This window comes from Sapajus apella, unplaced genomic scaffold, assembly GCF_009761245.1.
Source record: "Sapajus apella isolate SASKATOON/1434 unplaced genomic scaffold, GSC_monkey_1.0 scaffold25, whole genome shotgun sequence".
In the NCBI taxonomy this organism is placed as follows: domain Eukaryota; kingdom Metazoa; phylum Chordata; class Mammalia; order Primates; family Cebidae; genus Sapajus; species Sapajus apella.
Window position 1 is genome coordinate 7259454 of NW_022436965.1, and position 18713 is coordinate 7278166.

Consider the following 18713-nt stretch of genomic DNA (forward strand, 5'->3'; position numbering starts at 1 on the left):
CTTTATAGTTCAAATACAGCTTACCTGCACTGCCACATTCTGCTTTCCTGTTTCCTGTAACTTTTCTAAGGTGCATTTCTTGGTTTCAGTTTTCCTCTTGTTGTTGTCCTTCTTTCCATCATTCTTAGTTACAGTTATTCCTTTGCTATAGTCCCTTCTCACCTCTTTGGGAGGAAAACTTCTTCCCTGGTCTCTGTTCACTTCTCGTGGCTTAATGTTCTCTTTGAAGGTAACCACTGGCTTCTCTCCTGTGTCACAGTTGTTGCTTAAATTTCGGCTTGTAGATAGCACTGATTTCAGCCCTGGGCTCCCATCTGCAGCCAGCGACTCTATCACAGATGTTTCTTGCAGAATAAGGTTCTCTTTGGCTTCACTGGGGTCTTCCAGTATTACTTCTGGAATTTCTGTGATAAACAACAATTTCCCTACCTCATTTTCACACTGAATCAGCCTAAAAAAGCAAAAATAAATCCATACATGAAAAACATTAACTTAAAAAATAGTAACAACTGAATTGTGTATGGATTAAAGTCAACATATTCCTAGCACTAAGAACCACAGAAACACCAGGATATAGCGATACGGACTCAGAAAACCCAAAAAGTAGTTATGTAGAAACTGAGGTTCCCATTATCACATTTAACATCATCACAACATATCCCTCTGCTCTTTCAATGTTTGCTAGTAATTACATTTTCCGGGATGCTTCAAGTGCAAGACACTAGGGCCCTTGATACTTCCTATAAGGTAGTTATATATAACTCCTATTTTATAGATGTGAAAATTGAAGCTTGGAGGTGGTAAGTTCATTCAAATATGCAAGCATTTAAGTACCTACTGTGTGACAGGAACTTGAATACAAAAATGAATTAGTTACTGACTTTGGAAAGATTATAATCTACCAGGGAGATTCCAAGGACACCCACTTGGGAAGCTGCAGAACTAGAAATGACACTCAAACCAATCGAATTCCAAAACCTGCATTCTTTCCCCTACAATACCACATCTGGTTTGTGCGTAATTAGCTACTAGCACCATTTTGGTCTGTCCTGCCTGAAACTAACCACCGTGCCCAGGCCAATACAAATTACCATGACTGTGAAAGTACAATTCAGCCAGATTTACAGAGATATTTACAAATTAGAGCAGCAACTCATGATAAACAAAAAGGACAACCAAATCCTCTATAATACACAGTGTAATGGGGAAAATGGAGATTCTGAATAAAGAGTATATTTATTATCACTGGGTGATAATTAGATGTTGTGCTACCAACATGCTGACTTAAGAGTTCATGATTGACAATATTTATACCAAAGCTTAAAATACATAACATGGGGGGTGGGTGGGTGGGTGGGTGTGTGTGTGTGTGTGTGTGTGTGTGTGTATCTAAAAAGGGGTAGACCAGAAGCTCCATGGACATACCTTGGCTGATTATCAGCGATCCATTTGCCTATAGAGATCAAGCGCTGCTGTCGTATTCGTCGTTGCTGACCTTCTTTGTCTCCTGTAATACCCTGGTGACCTTTGGAAAAATCCAAGTTCCTAAAATTGACACAAGCAAATTATGAGAATATTAAATTGCTAAAGATATTTTCCAGGCAACTAAGTACACCTGATTAACTGTAATGTCTTCAGATTATTTTCCATATAGGTCAGCTACTTGATGTAATCAACTGCATTTATTAGAATTTATACTCCCAAAGATTTTTACAAACTATGAAACAAGAAAATATACAAATTCATTATATTAATGTAGTATTTTTACTTACATTTCACTTTTTAGTTGGGGAAATCAAATAAACCACAACTTTTTATTAAGAAAGATTCTTTTATCATTTTAAGAATAAAGTTTTATAAACACTTATCTTGCATGCTAATTAACTTGCTTGAAATGGCCATGGGAATGCTAAGAGTCTCTGAGGTGCCTATTCTAATAAACAGTATTAATCTATCCACTTTATGGTGGTCCATTCTAAATCAGAAAAATGTGTCAATATCATAAAGCACATAGAGCAACTCATTGATACCAGAAGGGTAAGCCAAACTGAAAAAATAATGATTTTTCAGATTTCTAACTTTATTAAAAAAGAACATTTAAGAATTGCCAGGCAGAAGGCTAGATGCTGAGTCCCTACCTTCAGGAATAAATAATAATGATTCAATCTGATAAGCAGCATAATAAAAACTATGCAAAGAATAAGTGAATATAGTAAAAGGAGGATGAGTTCCTTCTTAGAAGCTCTGAAAGGTTTCACAGAGTGACACTTGAGCTAGACCTTGACGAGGTATGGGTAAGCGCTTACCAGTCTGGTGATGGAATGGCAGTAGAAGAGAAGAAAATGTTCTAGTTACAACATGAACGAAGGTGTGGAGGAACAAATAGGGAGCTATTCAAGGACAGCACATAGCGTAGAGGGTTTGTAAATACTGGGGGAAGTTGCAGGAAATGAGGCTGAACAATTAAAAGCTAGACAGTGCTGAAACTTGAGCATCAAGCTAAAAGAGACAGTAGAGCAATCAGGAATGGGTAAATCAAAATATGAGTCATGGAATATCACTGTTTCTATACGTAAAAACGGTAACTCTAGAGGCAGTGTAGAAACAGACTATAGGAGGAGCAGAACTATACGTAGGGAGGTTTTTATACTTCAGGCAAACTGGTGATAAAAGCCTGAACTATGTACGAGGAAATAGGTGGAAGGAGTTGAACCTAAGAAGCATTTCAGACATAGAATTATAAAGCCTTGGTGAGAAAGACTAATGGAAACAAGGGTTTTTCAGATTTCTAGCTTGGTCATATGGATGGTAATGCCACAGGCACAGATAGAAAACAGGCAAAGAAGACTGTTTTTTGGCTGACCAAACAGCAAAACATAAGCTCAACTTTTGGTCATGTTAAAGTTTAAAATGCATAAGGGAGATTAGATTGTTAGAATATGGGTCCAAACTTCAAGAGAAGCCAGAGCTGAAAATTTGGGACCTATCATCCCACAAACATAGGGATGGATTTCATCAACGGGGAGAATGTAGAAAGTGGGAAGGAAAGGAGAAGAAAAGAATCCTGGAAAACAACAACATTCAGAGGCATGTAGTTTAAAAGTAATAGTGAAAAAGACTGAGTGCTAAGCGTGGAATAAACAGTATCACGGAGCTAAGGAAAAAGGTTTCATGAAGAAAGGGGATCAACGGACTCAATGCTGAAGAAAATTCAATAGAATGAAGATTGTAAAGAAGTCACTGGTTTTTCCTATCTAGAAGGGCACTGATAGTTTAAGCTGGGAGTTGAAGTGGAATCAGTCAGGCTGGCCCACACTACTTTTTAAGTTTGATGATGAAAAGATAAGGCAACGTAGGAAAATATGAGAATATAAATTCATTTTACTGTTTTAAAAGAATGGGGCACATTTGAATGTTACTAGGCTAAAGGGAATTAGTTGTTAAAAAAAAAAGGAAAGAAAAGACACTGGAAATATAATGCAGATAGGATACTGGATGGAGCAAGGTTCTTAGGGAGGTGAGAAGGGATAGGATCAAGGGCAAAAATGGAAAGGTTAGACTTTAATCTTTATTACATGGGAACTGAAGACATGACAGATACAAATCTAATTCACAACAAACTTTCACTATTAGTTGCTGTTACAAAAATAACACACAGCTGGGACAGATCAAAGATTCCTCTATATCCAAGCCCAATTCCCTGTTATTTTTAATAACAACTGCAATCACTGGCAATGAAGTAAAAGCACTTCACCTATCACCTACCTGAAAGAAGGTCTCAACGCCAAGAATCCTTGCAATTCAAACTCCTCTGGAAGTGGTGTTGCTAAAGGGTCAAAATCAAAATTTGCAAACATTTTAATTAAAATGTTGTTTGGTAGAATACTGCTCACTAAATTTTTTAAAAAATTAATATACAGAAAGTAATTATAATGCTTATAGTTTGTTCTCTACTCTTCTTTATGTAATCCTGATGAAAATAACTCACCTGTCAAAACTCTGCATGTTATCTTTGAGACACAGACATTCCCCTAATACTCGATGCTGAGGAGGATGGCTTTTTTAAAAATTGGCAGTCTTAAAAATTCATAGTCTTGGATCTAGTAATCCCAATGTTTAGATTACCTGTCTCTTTTTACTCAAAGTACTGAATAACGTTGACATCATCTGAGAACTTGTAAGAAATACAAAATCTTGGGCACTAATTCAAACCTACTGACTCATAAACTGTATTTTAAAAAGATTTGGGTGATTAATGTGCAAATTAATGCCCGAGGAGCACTAATTTAACAGGAGAAAAAAAAAAACCAGAAAGCAGCCAAGCCCGAGATTGTTCAGTGCAGCATTAACTAAAATGGGGAAAATTTTAAAGCAACAGAGAGTGCATAAATAGATTATAGCACTTCCATAGGATGGAATATTATGAAACCAGTAAAAGTCATGTTTTCAAAATGCTTAATGACAAAAGAAAATGCTAACAATATAATACTAAATTTCAAAATCAGGCACAAAATTATATTTGATATGAATCATTTCCTATGTGTGTGTACACGTAAGAAAAAGGTCCAAAGAAGATATACTATCATGAATAGTAAAAGGTATCTCTGTATGGGAGATGTGTGTTCTTTTTGTTTGTACCAAATTTTCTATGAGTATTACTTTGACAGAGCAATGTTCACAATAATTTTCTTTTAATAATAAGAATGAGGAGGAAGGAAAGACAGAAAGCATCTGAAGGTATTACACATTCTTCTGAACTCCTATTTGAATGATGCTAAATGAGAACACGCTGCCAGAAGAACTGGGAGCACATTATCTACCTCCACCCACTTAATGTAGAGCTCACAGTCACTTCTGAGATACTGAATTTAAAGTCAAACATTCATCACAAAAGCCTCTTCTTCTCTGGCCTTAAGCACACCATTAATGATGGAGAATTGCATCAACAACACAAGGTTAGGGTAGCCCTTACCATTAGTACTTGAGAGGTCCTCTTCATGGGGATGGAAGCTATTCAGAAGAGAAATCAGCCAGGGCCAAATGCTGTAAATTAAAGAAATAATTCAGATTTTATTTTTATATAAGAGAAACCATATGAGCCATGATAGGTCCTGGACTTTATGTATTTTCCTCTTATTTCAGCATTTCAAAGGCAGTATAATTTTTAAAAATGTATTTTCAAAGATATACTACAAATAATAAAGATACAACAAAGGGGAAAAATTTCCATGACAGAGAACTACTACCGTAGATCATGTCCCACGCTCCTAATTCAACAAACAGTGAAAATAATTTGTCACTTTTGAACATGGAAAACTGAAATAGGCTGAGAAAATCCTAAGCAAATAAACAACACATTATGTTTTTATAAAGCTTTCACATACATTATGAGTTGTGGAATCCACTGTTAGTTCTTTAATCTGTGACAGGGTATGGTTATACTACACAAATCACATTCCCTGTTCAAAGTGATAATACCTCTTTTTTTAATGGTACAAAAAAGTCCGCCTTGTTACAACAGCCTCTCTGTTTCCTAATACACAGTCAATTTTTGTGAAAGCTTACACACAAAATATTAGAACATACCTTTTCCACTATTCATAAGTAAGTTCTACATATGTATTTGTTACCTGTGTCCATGGTTCTGGAGTGACATATGTTGAAGTATCCATTACGGATTTAGATTTATAAATATCACTTTACATATAAACATTTGTATCAAAGTCTGTTATCTTTCAAACATAAGAGCAATTTATAAATCTCATGTAATATATATGGCCAGGCAAGATTTTTTTAGGTGAGACAAATGCAATTAGTTTGAGTATTTATTTGCTAGGTTGGGAACAGATGTGATGGGTGGAAGTAGCCATGTTGATGGCTTAAAATAACTTGGTTTTGGCCTGGAAACAATTACTTTGATTTTCCTACAGCAGACTCATCTATCTAATCATGTTATCCTTAAGATAGTGTGAAGCTTACCTTTGAATATAGATCAACCAATTTTTATTTAAAAAAAAAAGCATGAGGTGAGGTGCCCATGGTAGAGAAACTGGATATAAATAATCACATCATGGAAAACCTAAGTTAACAACTATTTGGGACAGTTGTACACTTTGAAATATGGGAATATGCTACTTTAAAAATATTGACATATGCCCATATCAAAAAATAAACAAACAAATATTGAAGAATCAATGTCTGCTACAAACCTTTGAGGATGTAATAAGACATAGGTGGAAAAAAAGGTTAGTGACCTAAAAAAGAATATTATACTGGTACAATGTCTTCATGCAACACACATAAGCTCTCGAGAAAACACTGCAGAATGAGTGGATGACCTATTGATATACTGCTTTACCCTGTAACTGTTTTCTAAGAAGGGAAATCACTATTCCATGTATTCATTAGCTTAAGAGAGTATGTTCTCAAAAAAGTACAAGGGAAAGTAAATTCTAGAAATTGAGAAGGCCCAGATATAAAAAACTGAAGAATATTTGAATATATATGAAATTCTGAGTTCACAAAAGAAATATTGTTTTTCCATTACTTAAAAGATATAAATGAACATTATTACTTTATGTATTAGACACATAAGGAAAATCTTCAGTTTTAAAGAGATATCCCATGCTAGTCTTCAAAATGAGTACTAACATAATTTAAGATAGAATGAAATACCTGCAAGGGCATAATTCTAAACATCTTGGTAAATCTGATAGGAGGAAGGGAAAAGAGTAAATGACAGAAAAAAATGAAGGGAAAAAAATGTTTGCCAATAAAGCTATTCCTTCCAGCTGAATATCTTTCGCTATGAGAAGAAATGGGAATATACAGAATGGGCCAAAAGGATAATTGTACAAGAACAACAGTAAGAAAAAGGAAAACACAATAAAAATAACAATCCCTACCTATAAATATAAAAACTCTAAGCAAGTGGCAAAACACACAGTTCTTCTTTCGTAACATTACTGATATAATATACTGAACTAAACATGTTTGAGTTCTGGAGTACACAGGAGTGGAAAAACCATACAGCCTGAGTTAAGAAATGAAAATTTTGTGTAAGGAAGCAATGTCTGAAAATCTGTATTACTAAAACCTATGCTAACATTAAAAGGAAATGTACATAGTATATGCTGTGCTATGTTCCTAAACTCTATTCATGACAATGACAAAATATCATGGAAAGAGCTTATAGTTACATGAGAAAAGACAATCATGAAGCAGACAGACTATAAGGTTTTTTTGCCTTTTTTTTTTTTTTTTTTTTAAGATAGTCTCACTCTGTAGCCCAGGCTGGAGTGCAGTAGCACTATCTCAGCTCACTACAACCTCCGCTTCCTGGGTTCAAGCGGTTTTCCTACCTCAGCCTCCCAAGCAGCTGGGATTAGACATGCACCACAATGCCCAGCTAAATTGTATTTTTTTTTTTTTTTTGAGACAGAGTTTCGCTCTCGTTACCCAGGCTGGAGTGCAATGGCGCGATCTCGGCTCACTGCAGCCTCCGCCTCCTGGGTTCAGGCAATTCTCCTGCCTCAGCCTCCTGAGTAGCTGGGATTACAGGCACGTGCCACCATGCCCAGCTGATTTTTTGTAGTTTTAGTAGAGACGGGGTTTCACGATGTTGACCAGGATGGTCTCGATCTCTTGCCCTTGTGATCCACCCGCCTCGGCCTCCCAAAGTGCTGGGATTACAGGCGTGAGCCACCGCGCCCGGCCTAATTTGTATTTTTAGTAGAGATGGGGTTTCACTATGTTGGCCAGGCTGGTCTCAAACTCCTGACACCTCAAGTGATCCACCTGCCTCAGCCTCCCAAAGTACTGGGATTACAGCTGTTGAGCCACAGTACCTGGCCCATAGGGTCTTAAAAGTGGCTTAAAAAAGGCATTTTCTAAGTTGTGACCTTGGCCAATATATATGCTGGGCCACAAAGCAAACCTTGCAAAGAGACCCTCCTTAAATATACCATGAAAATATGCAGGGGAGGAACTTCCTATTTGGTGCTAAGCTATCATGGAAGTATTTATTTCTATAATCAAAGGTACACTGAAAGTTTTCATTTATCATTGTAAAATCAACAGTTCCTAAGAACTGTCAGAATTACTGTGAGTAGCAATGACAAAGAAAATGGTGAGAATCAAAATAACTTTCAATCTTTATGTTTCAAATAAACAAATATTCAAATTGAGTTTTACTGTAAGACAACATCAAACAGTTTTTGTATAAAAAAAATGAAAGAAATAAAAATCTCTTCAACTCTTAAACAGAAAATTGGGGAATACTGTAACAGATAAGAAACAAACTGGTTTTACTTCAAGTTCACTTTGAAATGTGAAAAATGCCTTTTCCCCAGGACAGCAACTGAGAACAAGGGAGTGTACAGGGAGTCATGAATCCTTAAGACTAAGCCTCACATGAAGAATTCAAATAAACAAATGAAACGCATACAAAGAGGTCTTCAGTTCAACTTCCAGAGAGTCGGCAGAAAATACAGTCTTCCATTGTTCAAACATTGTATTTTAGAAGGCAGTTTTTACATATTTGTGAATATCAAACAAAGCACACAAGTTAACATGAAATTCTAAAAACACTTACTACTGCCTTTCATCCACCACTGCCTCCTGGAAGACCCTGGGTCTGAGTCTTAGCCAGTCCATGGAGACCTTGACTGCTGGAAGAGGGTAGGCATTGTAGGACTCCTCCTGAGACTCATTCTGGAGAGGACACTTGCACAGGATGCCAAGAAAAGACACTTGAAGAAAAAAATGTATTCAAAAAGCATAAGAAATCTGAAACTGTGCCAGTTCAAATTAAAATATTATGTGCCTTCTACTATATTCTGTTTAACACTTAAGTATCTTACAGTTTCTTCCTAAAATGCCACTTTCTTTCCCATATTAAAAATGTTATAAATACACTTGACGAGAAGGTGTCAGCAGATAAAAGGACAGAACTTAGGGTTGAAAGTTATTCTGAGCTCCTGATTCAGTGTAAGAAATACGCTGTGCATTTTATGTCATTGTGCTTTGCTACAATGATGAAATGCTTAAGATGATGCTTTTCAAAAGAGATGGCACAGGTTAAGAATACTCACTAAAGAGGGCCAGCAACTGTGTCCAACATAGCTGTTCATCTTGGCTGTAACTATGCTGCTCCGTTTCATTGCTAAAGTCACGAAGGTGATGAAGTTGAAACAGGTTAATGACAGTGACATGAACTAACTGCTGAGAGTTGAAAGCTTTTTGGAATAGCAGCCTCTGTAAGAGAAGACAGAAGTACTGCATATATTATCAAGAACAGGAACCATCTTTGACACAAGAATTAAACTGGCAGTCTGTATCTAGAACCACCATGTGTAACAGAATTACAGATGAGTAAATGGTTCTGCCCTCAATCCCAGTATTTTGATTGGGTCTAATTATTTCCAAACTGACTTTCTATCTTGAAAGGAATTAATCTAGACACCACAGAGTTGTTTTAGCTTTTGTCAAACTTTTTTCCCCTAGGAAACTATACATTTTTAAATATGACCTGAGAAAAGTCTTTGAGTATTCATCCATAAATTTACACATCTTCATCCTTTAGAAATTGTTTTATACAAGATATATACATATTAAAAAATTAAATTGGGACCAATCACTAGAAAGCAACAGAAAGATCCAAAAAATACTTTTTTGAACCCCGAGTACCTAAAGCATGACTTCCTAGATTTGTCATAAAATTTACTCTTTCAAAGGCTTGATACATTAAAACATTTTCTAAACAAGACATAGCAAGTACATATTCTGGAACACATACTAAATGACATATTAAAGCAACACTAAGATGTATTAAAGGCACTTCTACAACTGGTGTTTTCCCCTCTTAGAGAAGTACATGCATGATCATCAAATTTCATTTGCCCTCTTAGTAACTGTGTTCACAGTGATCAGTTAACCAGCACTATAAACAATCACCTAGACACTCTCACAGTTGGTGCCTCACCTGAATTACTCTTCTACTTTAATATCTGCAATTGTTTTAGATTACCTTCAGGTAAAAATACTTTTCTAACAGAAGTTCCTAGTTTCATCCTACACTTTAGCTATAACCAGTCTTCCTCTATCCCCAGGGAAAATTTTTGCAGAGAGCAGGGATTATCACCAGCATTATGGTGGAAAACAGATAATCCTAACTTACAGTTCCACCAGCAGTGACAGGAGATTCTACCATGTCAGAAACTTACAGCTGCCTCTGCCAAGACTACTCTTGAGATTTTTGTTTTTATTTACATAAAGACCCTGAAATAGCCATAGTAAGTTGTATGATTCTAAGAGGAAAGTCTTTTATATTATCATTAGAGAATGCAATTTCATTCTACTTGAACTCTATCACAACTGTCAGTCTTCTTGCAATCTGCCATTTCATTGTACGTATATCTATCTCTAGAATGGTTAGCCCTTTTCCAAAGATATCAAGCCTTAATCTTTCCTCAAAATTTCCTGAAATCCTGTCTCTTCCTCAGAATTTTCCCATAAAATTTCTCCTTCAATCTCTACAACTCACCTTCTAAATAAGCTGGCATTCATACAAATACTTAATACTGGTATAAAATTAGAATATTTAGTTGTATTTCTCAAAAAGCACTGTTTCTTACAAGTATAATATGGTAATGTATTCCCTGTATCTATAAATCCACTGGCATTAATTTTAGAAGGTAATATACTACTGAAGAGGTTCATAGCCAATTGAATAATTTTCCAGTGTATGCACACAAGTATTAATCAATATGAACACACCCTAGTACTAACAAATGATAATGCAAATTCATGAAGATACAGACTTTGTCATGTTTTCCCCTATATCTCTAAAAGCCTAGAAAAGTGCATGGTACAGAGCAGGACCTCAATAAACAACTTAGTGAATGAACAAGGGTTAGAAATAAGCTTATAATAATAGAGGGTTACAAGTAAGTTTGAAGTTATTCAGTTGCAATTTCCTAAAATTTGGATTGTATTGGAGAGGATCTTCCAAGGAACAAAATCAAATTAGAACTGATAAGATTTTGCTACGCAAACTTTCAACTGGAGTTGAGAAATATATTGAACTAAATACCATTAACAAACAGCCCACCTTTAACTTATAGAAAATGTATTACATCTCAATTCCTAGATCCCAGGCCTTAAATCCCTTAGTGGACCTCAATTTGGTAAACATTTCTGCTTAGTAGCTAAACGTTGTTAGAAACACTGAGGTATACATGTTGATGATCCTAATTATCTATATATGCTTTAGAAATACTTTAGAAAATTTACTCCACTATGTTAAAATTTCACTCCAGCAATGTTCTAGTTCAACACTGGATAAACTTTCAAATAGATCTGCCTCATACTATGTTTAACTTTAGAGTGCTGGAATGATACTTCCAAGTGTATTTTAGCAACTGCCCACACACATTCACCAGAACTTCACATACAGAAATATGTATGTGAAGAGAGTGTTAGCGTTTGAGGTTGAATCAAATGCAAAACTTACTAGGCTTCTAGACTAGAATAACTTACTTGGTGAAGATTTCATTAAGGCAGGGACCACCCACCACCACCACCACCAATTTAGAGAGTATTTCACAGAACCAGAGCTGGAAGCAATCTCAAGAAGTCGTCTAGTTCAATCCCCTATTTAGCAGGACTGCACTTAAATAATCCAAGAAAGATGGCTGTCAATCTGACTCTTAAACTCTCCAAAATGGAGAATCCACAACATCCCACAGTCAACCCCCTATAGATTTCAACTTAAAATTTAGGATTTTAGTTTTGACCTCAGGAAAGACAGACATGTTCTTTTCAAATAATCCTTCACATGTCTGAATTCTTACTATAAAAACTATTTAGACTTGTTTATTTCCAGGCTAAACAGCCTACGCCATGACAAAGTTAGCTGTTCTTTTCACACATCCAACCCTATAAATCATATATCAGAGGCTAAGTATATTTAAAAAAAAGCAAATGATAGCTATTTAAAATTATCTAGTGTAATATCTTGCACATAGAAAGTATCAACCAAAAAATGATTTCCTGTAAAAACTATTTCACACTGACTATTTTTGGCTAAAAAATAGTTTACCAGTGAACTGCTGGTAGAACTTAACTGTCCAAGTTCTACAATCTCTTCAAATGTTTGACTTTTAGAAAACTTACAGAAATACTATGAAGCAATTATACACAATTACCCAAGCATATAGATACTTAGAAATAACCAAGAAATGTAAAATGTTCTTTGAAATTGTCATTTACTGTTTAACCCAGTGCCTAAAACAGTGACTGAATAGTCAAACATTTGTTGAATAAACTGAAAAAAAAAAAAGTTAATATTTAATTTTGACTTTCCCCTTATTTTATGCATTATACTACATTTGAACTGCTAATATCTTAACATACTAAAATACCATTTTCACATATATAAACAGAACAAAGGTCAATTTTATCTCCTCAAATTAGTAAAAGATATCCCCGTTAAATGAAATCCTCATTCCTTTCCTTCAAAGTACCACAATCCTGATGAATGCAACCACAATAGAAATAATGAACCATAGTCAAAGATGACTGACAACAAAAAAAAAGAAAAAGGAAAAAAAAAAAAAAGAACCTGGTTTGCAGAATGCAAATATCTATAAAGTAGGTAACTTAATCATATATAAGAATGCACAAACCATCAAAAATAGTAGTTTCAAAACTGAGGAGTTATTTTTTCCATTTTGATAATTTTTGTCAAATGGCAGCTACTCAAATGAAAACACTGCTATATTTGTCTGTACAGACTGTACCTCAGTTTAAATTGAAGAGAGGATATAAGCAAGGATTTCACACGCTTCAAATTTAATTTTTACCAATAGTTCACACAATTAAGTAAATACAAAAACTGGATGTCAGTTTCCTCCAAATTTTATGCCTCCTGATTTAGACAAGACAAAAATTCTCTATATCTGAAATCTAACCTTAAACTGTTCTTCCAATTTCTCTCGAAGAGGGCTCAACTTTTCCAAGCTCTTACTCAGGTACACATGACCGTGGAATTTAATAAAGGCCTTGATGAAGTCAGAAACACCCCACTTGGTTTTCACCTCATCTCGGCTGAAATGAAAGAAAAAAATTCCATGAATCTTAAGCAGCAAAATGGCTACAACTGCTTAAGGAGGCACTGGCTTGCTAAAACAAGTTATTACTTGATACACAAAAGAGAATTCTGTATTTGACTAATTTTTCAACTGCAACACACTCAAGATGAGTCAGTATTAACAGCCTGTGTACTCATTTACTGGGACTGAATCAGATATTGATTGGTTGAAATTCAGTGACTATACACAAATTATGACAAATCTACATGTTTAGAAATAAGAGAAGCATAGGTCATTATTTTCTGTAAAACAAAGTATGAGAGTTCAAGGCTCCAGGTTACAAAGTCCTCTAGAAAACAAACAAAAAAAATCAACCATACCTTTCCAGTGCTTTAGAAAGTGCTTTTTGCAGATTAGTGGAGGCAGCTGGGAAAGGGAACTTCACAGCAATGCTTCTGCAGTAGTAGAAAATTGTGGTCAGATGGTCTCCTTTGGAAGAAGCTAAGATAGCCAACTGATTGTAAGGCTGACCTACAGGAGAAAGTTAAGATTCTGAAGTAACCTCAAGAATGACAAAGTCTTACTATCAGAGTATGAATGATCAGTGTTTAAATGCTCAAATAAACAACGGGGAGTATTTGATAAGGTAAATGGGACTACCTCATTACAAACCAGCATAAAGTACAACGGCACACTTCAGCAATGGTACACAATATCATTTACAGGTTAAAAAGTCATAATTGCGGTGGAGAGTGGCTTCACAAAGGGCTATATAGCAAATAATTTCAGCTTTGTAGGCTAAAGGGTCTCTATCACAACCACTCAACTTTGCCACTGTGGTGTGAAAGCAGCCATAGACACTGTGAAACAAGTCGTGTGGTCAGACTGCCATCCCTGCTTTAGACTCTTTCTGGAATCTAAAAATTTCAATGTCTTAATTCTTATTAAGAATGGTTAAAATCATCAAATATCTGGTGTAACTTCTTTAACTCAAGAACTACTACTAATGCCTAGTTTAGGGCCATTACAAGGTTACCTTTTAGGTAATAGATTGTTTTTCTGCAGGAAAAATGGTGGCATCTAAAGAAATAATTATTCTATAAGCAATTAAGGAAGCCAGAATTGTAGAAACAATATCAAGTTATATTAAGAGATTCTATCTGTATTACCTTACTGACAATAAAAGTCATTTTACTTGTAAAACAAAAATTCACTTCAGTTTACATGGAATGTACAGTTAAATAGAAAAACACGACAATAACAAAACTCAACATTCATTGCTTTCATAAAACTTCAAAGGTGAGCCTTGAGTTATCTGCCACATTGTTATAAAGGACAAAGTATCACAGTCAATCTCAGGTTGATAGGCCCACTCACCATTGGAGGGGACAAGCTGAGCTGCATGCCTATAGTAGGACTCTGCCTGGCTGGTCTGGTTTCTGTATCGAGCTAAGGAGAAGAAGAAAGTTAGTTTTTAAAAAACCCAAAAAACAAATAGTAGGGTCGTATTTCCAAAACAGCTATAGTTTTAAGTTCTAAATATAATAAAGACATTAAAGTTAATTTAAAATTAAACGAAGCAAATACTTTAAAACAAATTAACTATAGGATTTTGTGTGAAGTGTCCATCAGCCTTCCTTATTTGGGACATTCAGCATGTAACCAATTTTAAAGCTTACCTAGACCCCATATTCAGGTCCTCCAGTGTCATGCATCACCAGCTCCCACTATGGACTATGCTGGTGACCTGGAGCCGGCCCACAAGAAGGGGTGAGTTATATGGCACTTAAAAACAAAACAAAACAAAATACACTATACAATATGATCTGAAAATTATGTATTTCTTCAATATCTTATAAATTGATTTTGAAAAATGCCTCATTCCTATCACAATATTAAATATGTGTGTGCAAAGAATACATTTAAATCAAAACAACTTAAACACACTATCAATGAATCTCCCTGCCAATTTCACTGCTTACTCTGATGTGACCTCCTCATGGAACTGATGATTTGTAATATTCAGAAATCTAAAATCTTCAAACTTAAAAGCAATAATGTTCTTCATTTATTGTTATTTGAGGACAAGCAAAACATAATCCTATAGTTAATTTGTTTTACAACCTTTCTAGGTCACCTTAAAGGAATGAATGAGAATAAATGTTACGTAATATTCCCAGATAAAATACATTTAACAGAAATACAAATTAAACTTTAAAAAGGAAGCAAAATTAAAAATGAACTTTTAGTGCACTGGTAAGAAAGAAAGAAGGCAATTTCACTTCAGAAGGAATAATTTACAAGCCCCACCAGAGTACAGACATTTAATTTAGAAAATATTATGGCACCACTTTGAAAAATTTAGCTTTGATTACATTTTTGCTGTTTATTATTTGCCTATACTACATAAAGTCTTAATAAAATTTAAATCTTAATATGAAAGTTACTTTCTTCAAGATGCTCTGCCAATCCCAAAAATATTGAGAAATTTTAAGTTCCTTAGAACACATTTTATAGTTTCTTCTTATGACAATCTAAATTGTGTGTGTATGCTCAGCTTACAGGAAAAGAGTTTCTTTCTATGACTACTCCAAAGAAAAGGATGAATGTATTATCAATTCCTTCACAGCAAAGGCTCACCAATGTCTCCAAGGTGGACGAGGCAGTGCTGGCAGATATAGGAACAGGAGCTAGACTGTGGCTTCACTATGGCGCTGGTATGCGTCTGTTTATTGCTGATAATTCCCAATTGGGAAGACTTCACACGGCATGGTAAATCTACATTAAATACTGTACACAGTTCTTGTAATAACTAAAAGAAAAACAAAATTTAGTAGTAAGTCACAAGCACTCTAAAAGTAAAATTTATAAACTGTAAGATGTGTACCTAGTATCACATAGTGCTGAAATCTGAACAAAAACTGCATGAAAATTATATGGTAATCATTCACAGGATAACTAGTATCATTCATTATAAATCATACCTTTTGAATTCTCAAGTATTACAGCAATCTAGGATGTGCATTGAAAAGGAACAGCAGCATTTTAAAAAAAGATTACTTAAGTGGATAGGATTTTCAGACATACTCAGCAAGCAAAGAAAACTACCACCCTCAGAAACACACAAAAATTATTAGATATTGGTTACAAATTTAACTTAAATGCAAGCCAAGGTATTTGTCAGACTTTAGGTATTTCTTGCAATTTATTTTCTTAAGCTACATGCCAATTCACATGTCTTTGCATATACGTACAATAAATCTCATGTAGTGTAGACCTTTACTGTATTAACCCATTCCTACCTCCTCCCTTCTCTGTTCTTCACGTATGAAGGTTCTTATTCCTAGTCAGAGTTAACTATTCTGCCTATGTGTGCCTACTGCTACATTCTTTTCTGGCTCCTGTCTGTCTCCCACCTCTCCATTCTTTCATCTTCGTTCAACCTCTCATGCTTCTTTCCTATGGCCCACACACCAAATGTCTCCAACAGAAAAAAATAAGAACAAAAAACAAAACAGAGCTAAAACACCCCCCTGACCCTAGATGCCTTTATAGCAGCCTTCTAAGGTCTCTTCCTCTTCTCAACCAAATGCCATTAAAGGAGTGCACACTTTTCATATCTGCTTTCTCGACTTCTATTTACCCCTTAATCCGTTATGATCTGGCTTTCACACAATCTCTCTCCCTCCTCTCACCCAACCATCCATTACCACATTACTGAAACTACTTTCAGACAATTGGTTACCTAATAGCCAAATACAATGGATATTTTTCAGATATCATCTTATTGGACCTCTTTTGCTGACTTAAAACATCTGATCTTATGGCTGATTACTGAACTCTTCTAGTTCTCTGTATCTCTCCAACCATTCCTTTTCAGTTTCCTTCTTTGAAAGGCTTTTCTCCTCTCACCTTGCTTGCCAAGGGCTTATTTCTTGGCTGCACACAGTTCTTCACGCTGTTAGGAATATTTACTTTATAGTTATTCAAAAACTTACTTTCTAGTATAGTCATTCAAATATTATATTCATCCAAATATGTGCTAGTATATCAGACACACAGTAAACAAGAGGGATACAAAGATGAATAAGAAAATGTCTCCTTAAATAGCTTGTAGCTAAATGCACAAGTCAGGTATAAAAAGAGAGAAGAAGGGAGAGAGGGAGAGAGGGAGGAAGAAGGGGAAGAGAAAGGAGAGAAGGAGAGAGACAACATGACACACAGCCAATAGAATCTTCTACATTTGTAATATAACTTATTTCTCTAGGTTATTTGTCTTACTTTATCCTTGTGATAAAATAGTAGCAACACAGTATTCATAGCTATAAAGCTCAATTTTTTTTTCAGATGAGGATGTGAAAGCAGAAATAATCAAGCGACTGGACTAAGGTTATAGAATTAGAAATATTTTGATTCTATCACCACTCTAACATGTGCAGAATTCAAAATACAAAATAAGACACCCTAAGGGCTCGATTCAGAAGGATCCGAATCATGTCACCTTTTTCTTAAGATAAAAATCACCTCCATAACTAAATATAAATTCTGTGTACCCTTTCTCACTAGGCATGGAAATTATTTACTACATCTTTACCTGTACTTGTACATTTGTAATGGGCAAGAAATTCACTAACGTAAAATTGGGTAAACAAAGCCAGGCATGGTAGCTCGTGACTGTAATCCCAGGACTTTGGGGGGCCAAGGTGGAAGGATCGCTTGAGGTCAGGAGTTAAAGACCAGCCTGGGCAGCAAAGCAAGAATCTGTCTCTACAAAATAATAAATGAATGAATATAAAAATCAAATAAAATAAAAAATTAGACAAGTGTGGTGGTATGCACTGCTACAGTCCCAGCACTTTGGAAGACTGAGGCAGGAGGGTCACTTGAGCCCAGGAGTTCCAGGCTGCAGTGAGCTATGACATACACTGCACTCCAGCCTGGGTGACAGAGAGAGACCATGCCTTAAAAAATAAATAAAATAAGATGAATAAAAAAAATAGGGTGAATAAGTTAATGCCCTGAATGGGATGGATTAAGAAACCGAAAAAGCACAAGGTACAGGAAAGAACAACAACAACAACAACAACAACAAATATATATATACACACAGACACATATATACAGCTACACATATAAAATATATATATATACATACACACACACATATACATATATATGAAAAACAAAAAAAAGCAGATAACTATTGGAAATGGCAAGAAGAAACATGAGAGGGTTAAAGAGCTAACTTTAATAGGTAATGAAAAAAACAGACTGGCCAGGCGCGGTGGCTCAAGCCTGTAATCCCAGCACTTTGGGAGGCCGAGGCGGGTGGATCATGAGGTCAAGAGATCGAGACCATCCTGGTCAACACGGTGAAACCCCGTCTCTACTAAAAAAAAATACAAAAAATTAGCTGGGCATGGTGGCGCGTGCCTGTAATCCCAGCTACTCAGGAGGCTGAGGCAGGAGAATTGCCTGAACCCAGGAGGCGGAGGCTGCGGTGAGCCGAGATTGCGCCATTGCACTCCAGCCTGGGTAACATGAGCGAAACTCCGTCTCAAAAAGCGCCAAAAAAAAAAAAAAAAACAGACTGGAAAACTAGGAAAGGCTGCACATCTAGCA

At 35.6% G+C, this 18713-nt stretch overlaps 1 protein-coding gene across 12 annotated transcripts in view; it reads right to left on the bottom strand.

Annotated features, from left to right (window-relative positions):
- Nucleotides 1–18713, bottom strand: part of SMG7 (SMG7 nonsense mediated mRNA decay factor) — an 82588-nt gene that overhangs the window by 11964 nt on the left and 51911 nt on the right. For 6 of the 12 annotated variants that reach the window (XM_032291644.1, XM_032291641.1, XM_032291645.1 and 3 more), the window contains 10 exons: nucleotides 15732–15903; nucleotides 14469–14540; nucleotides 13472–13622; nucleotides 12972–13107; nucleotides 9093–9255; nucleotides 8594–8750; nucleotides 4973–5043; nucleotides 3766–3826; nucleotides 1426–1545; nucleotides 163–451 (listed from right to left, as the gene is read on the bottom strand). In XM_032291644.1, coding sequence (XP_032147535.1) covers nucleotides 163–451; nucleotides 1426–1545; nucleotides 3766–3826; nucleotides 4973–5043; nucleotides 8594–8750; nucleotides 9093–9255; nucleotides 12972–13107; nucleotides 13472–13622; nucleotides 14469–14540; nucleotides 15732–15903 — 1392 coding nt within the window. Of the gene's footprint in view, nucleotides 1–24; nucleotides 452–1425; nucleotides 1546–3765; nucleotides 3827–4972; nucleotides 5044–8593; nucleotides 8751–9092; nucleotides 9256–12971; nucleotides 13108–13471; nucleotides 13623–14468; nucleotides 14541–15731; nucleotides 15904–18713 lie in introns of all 12 variants that reach the window. The other 6 variants (XM_032291642.1, XM_032291637.1, XM_032291635.1 and 3 more) reach the window with 1 other exon arrangement.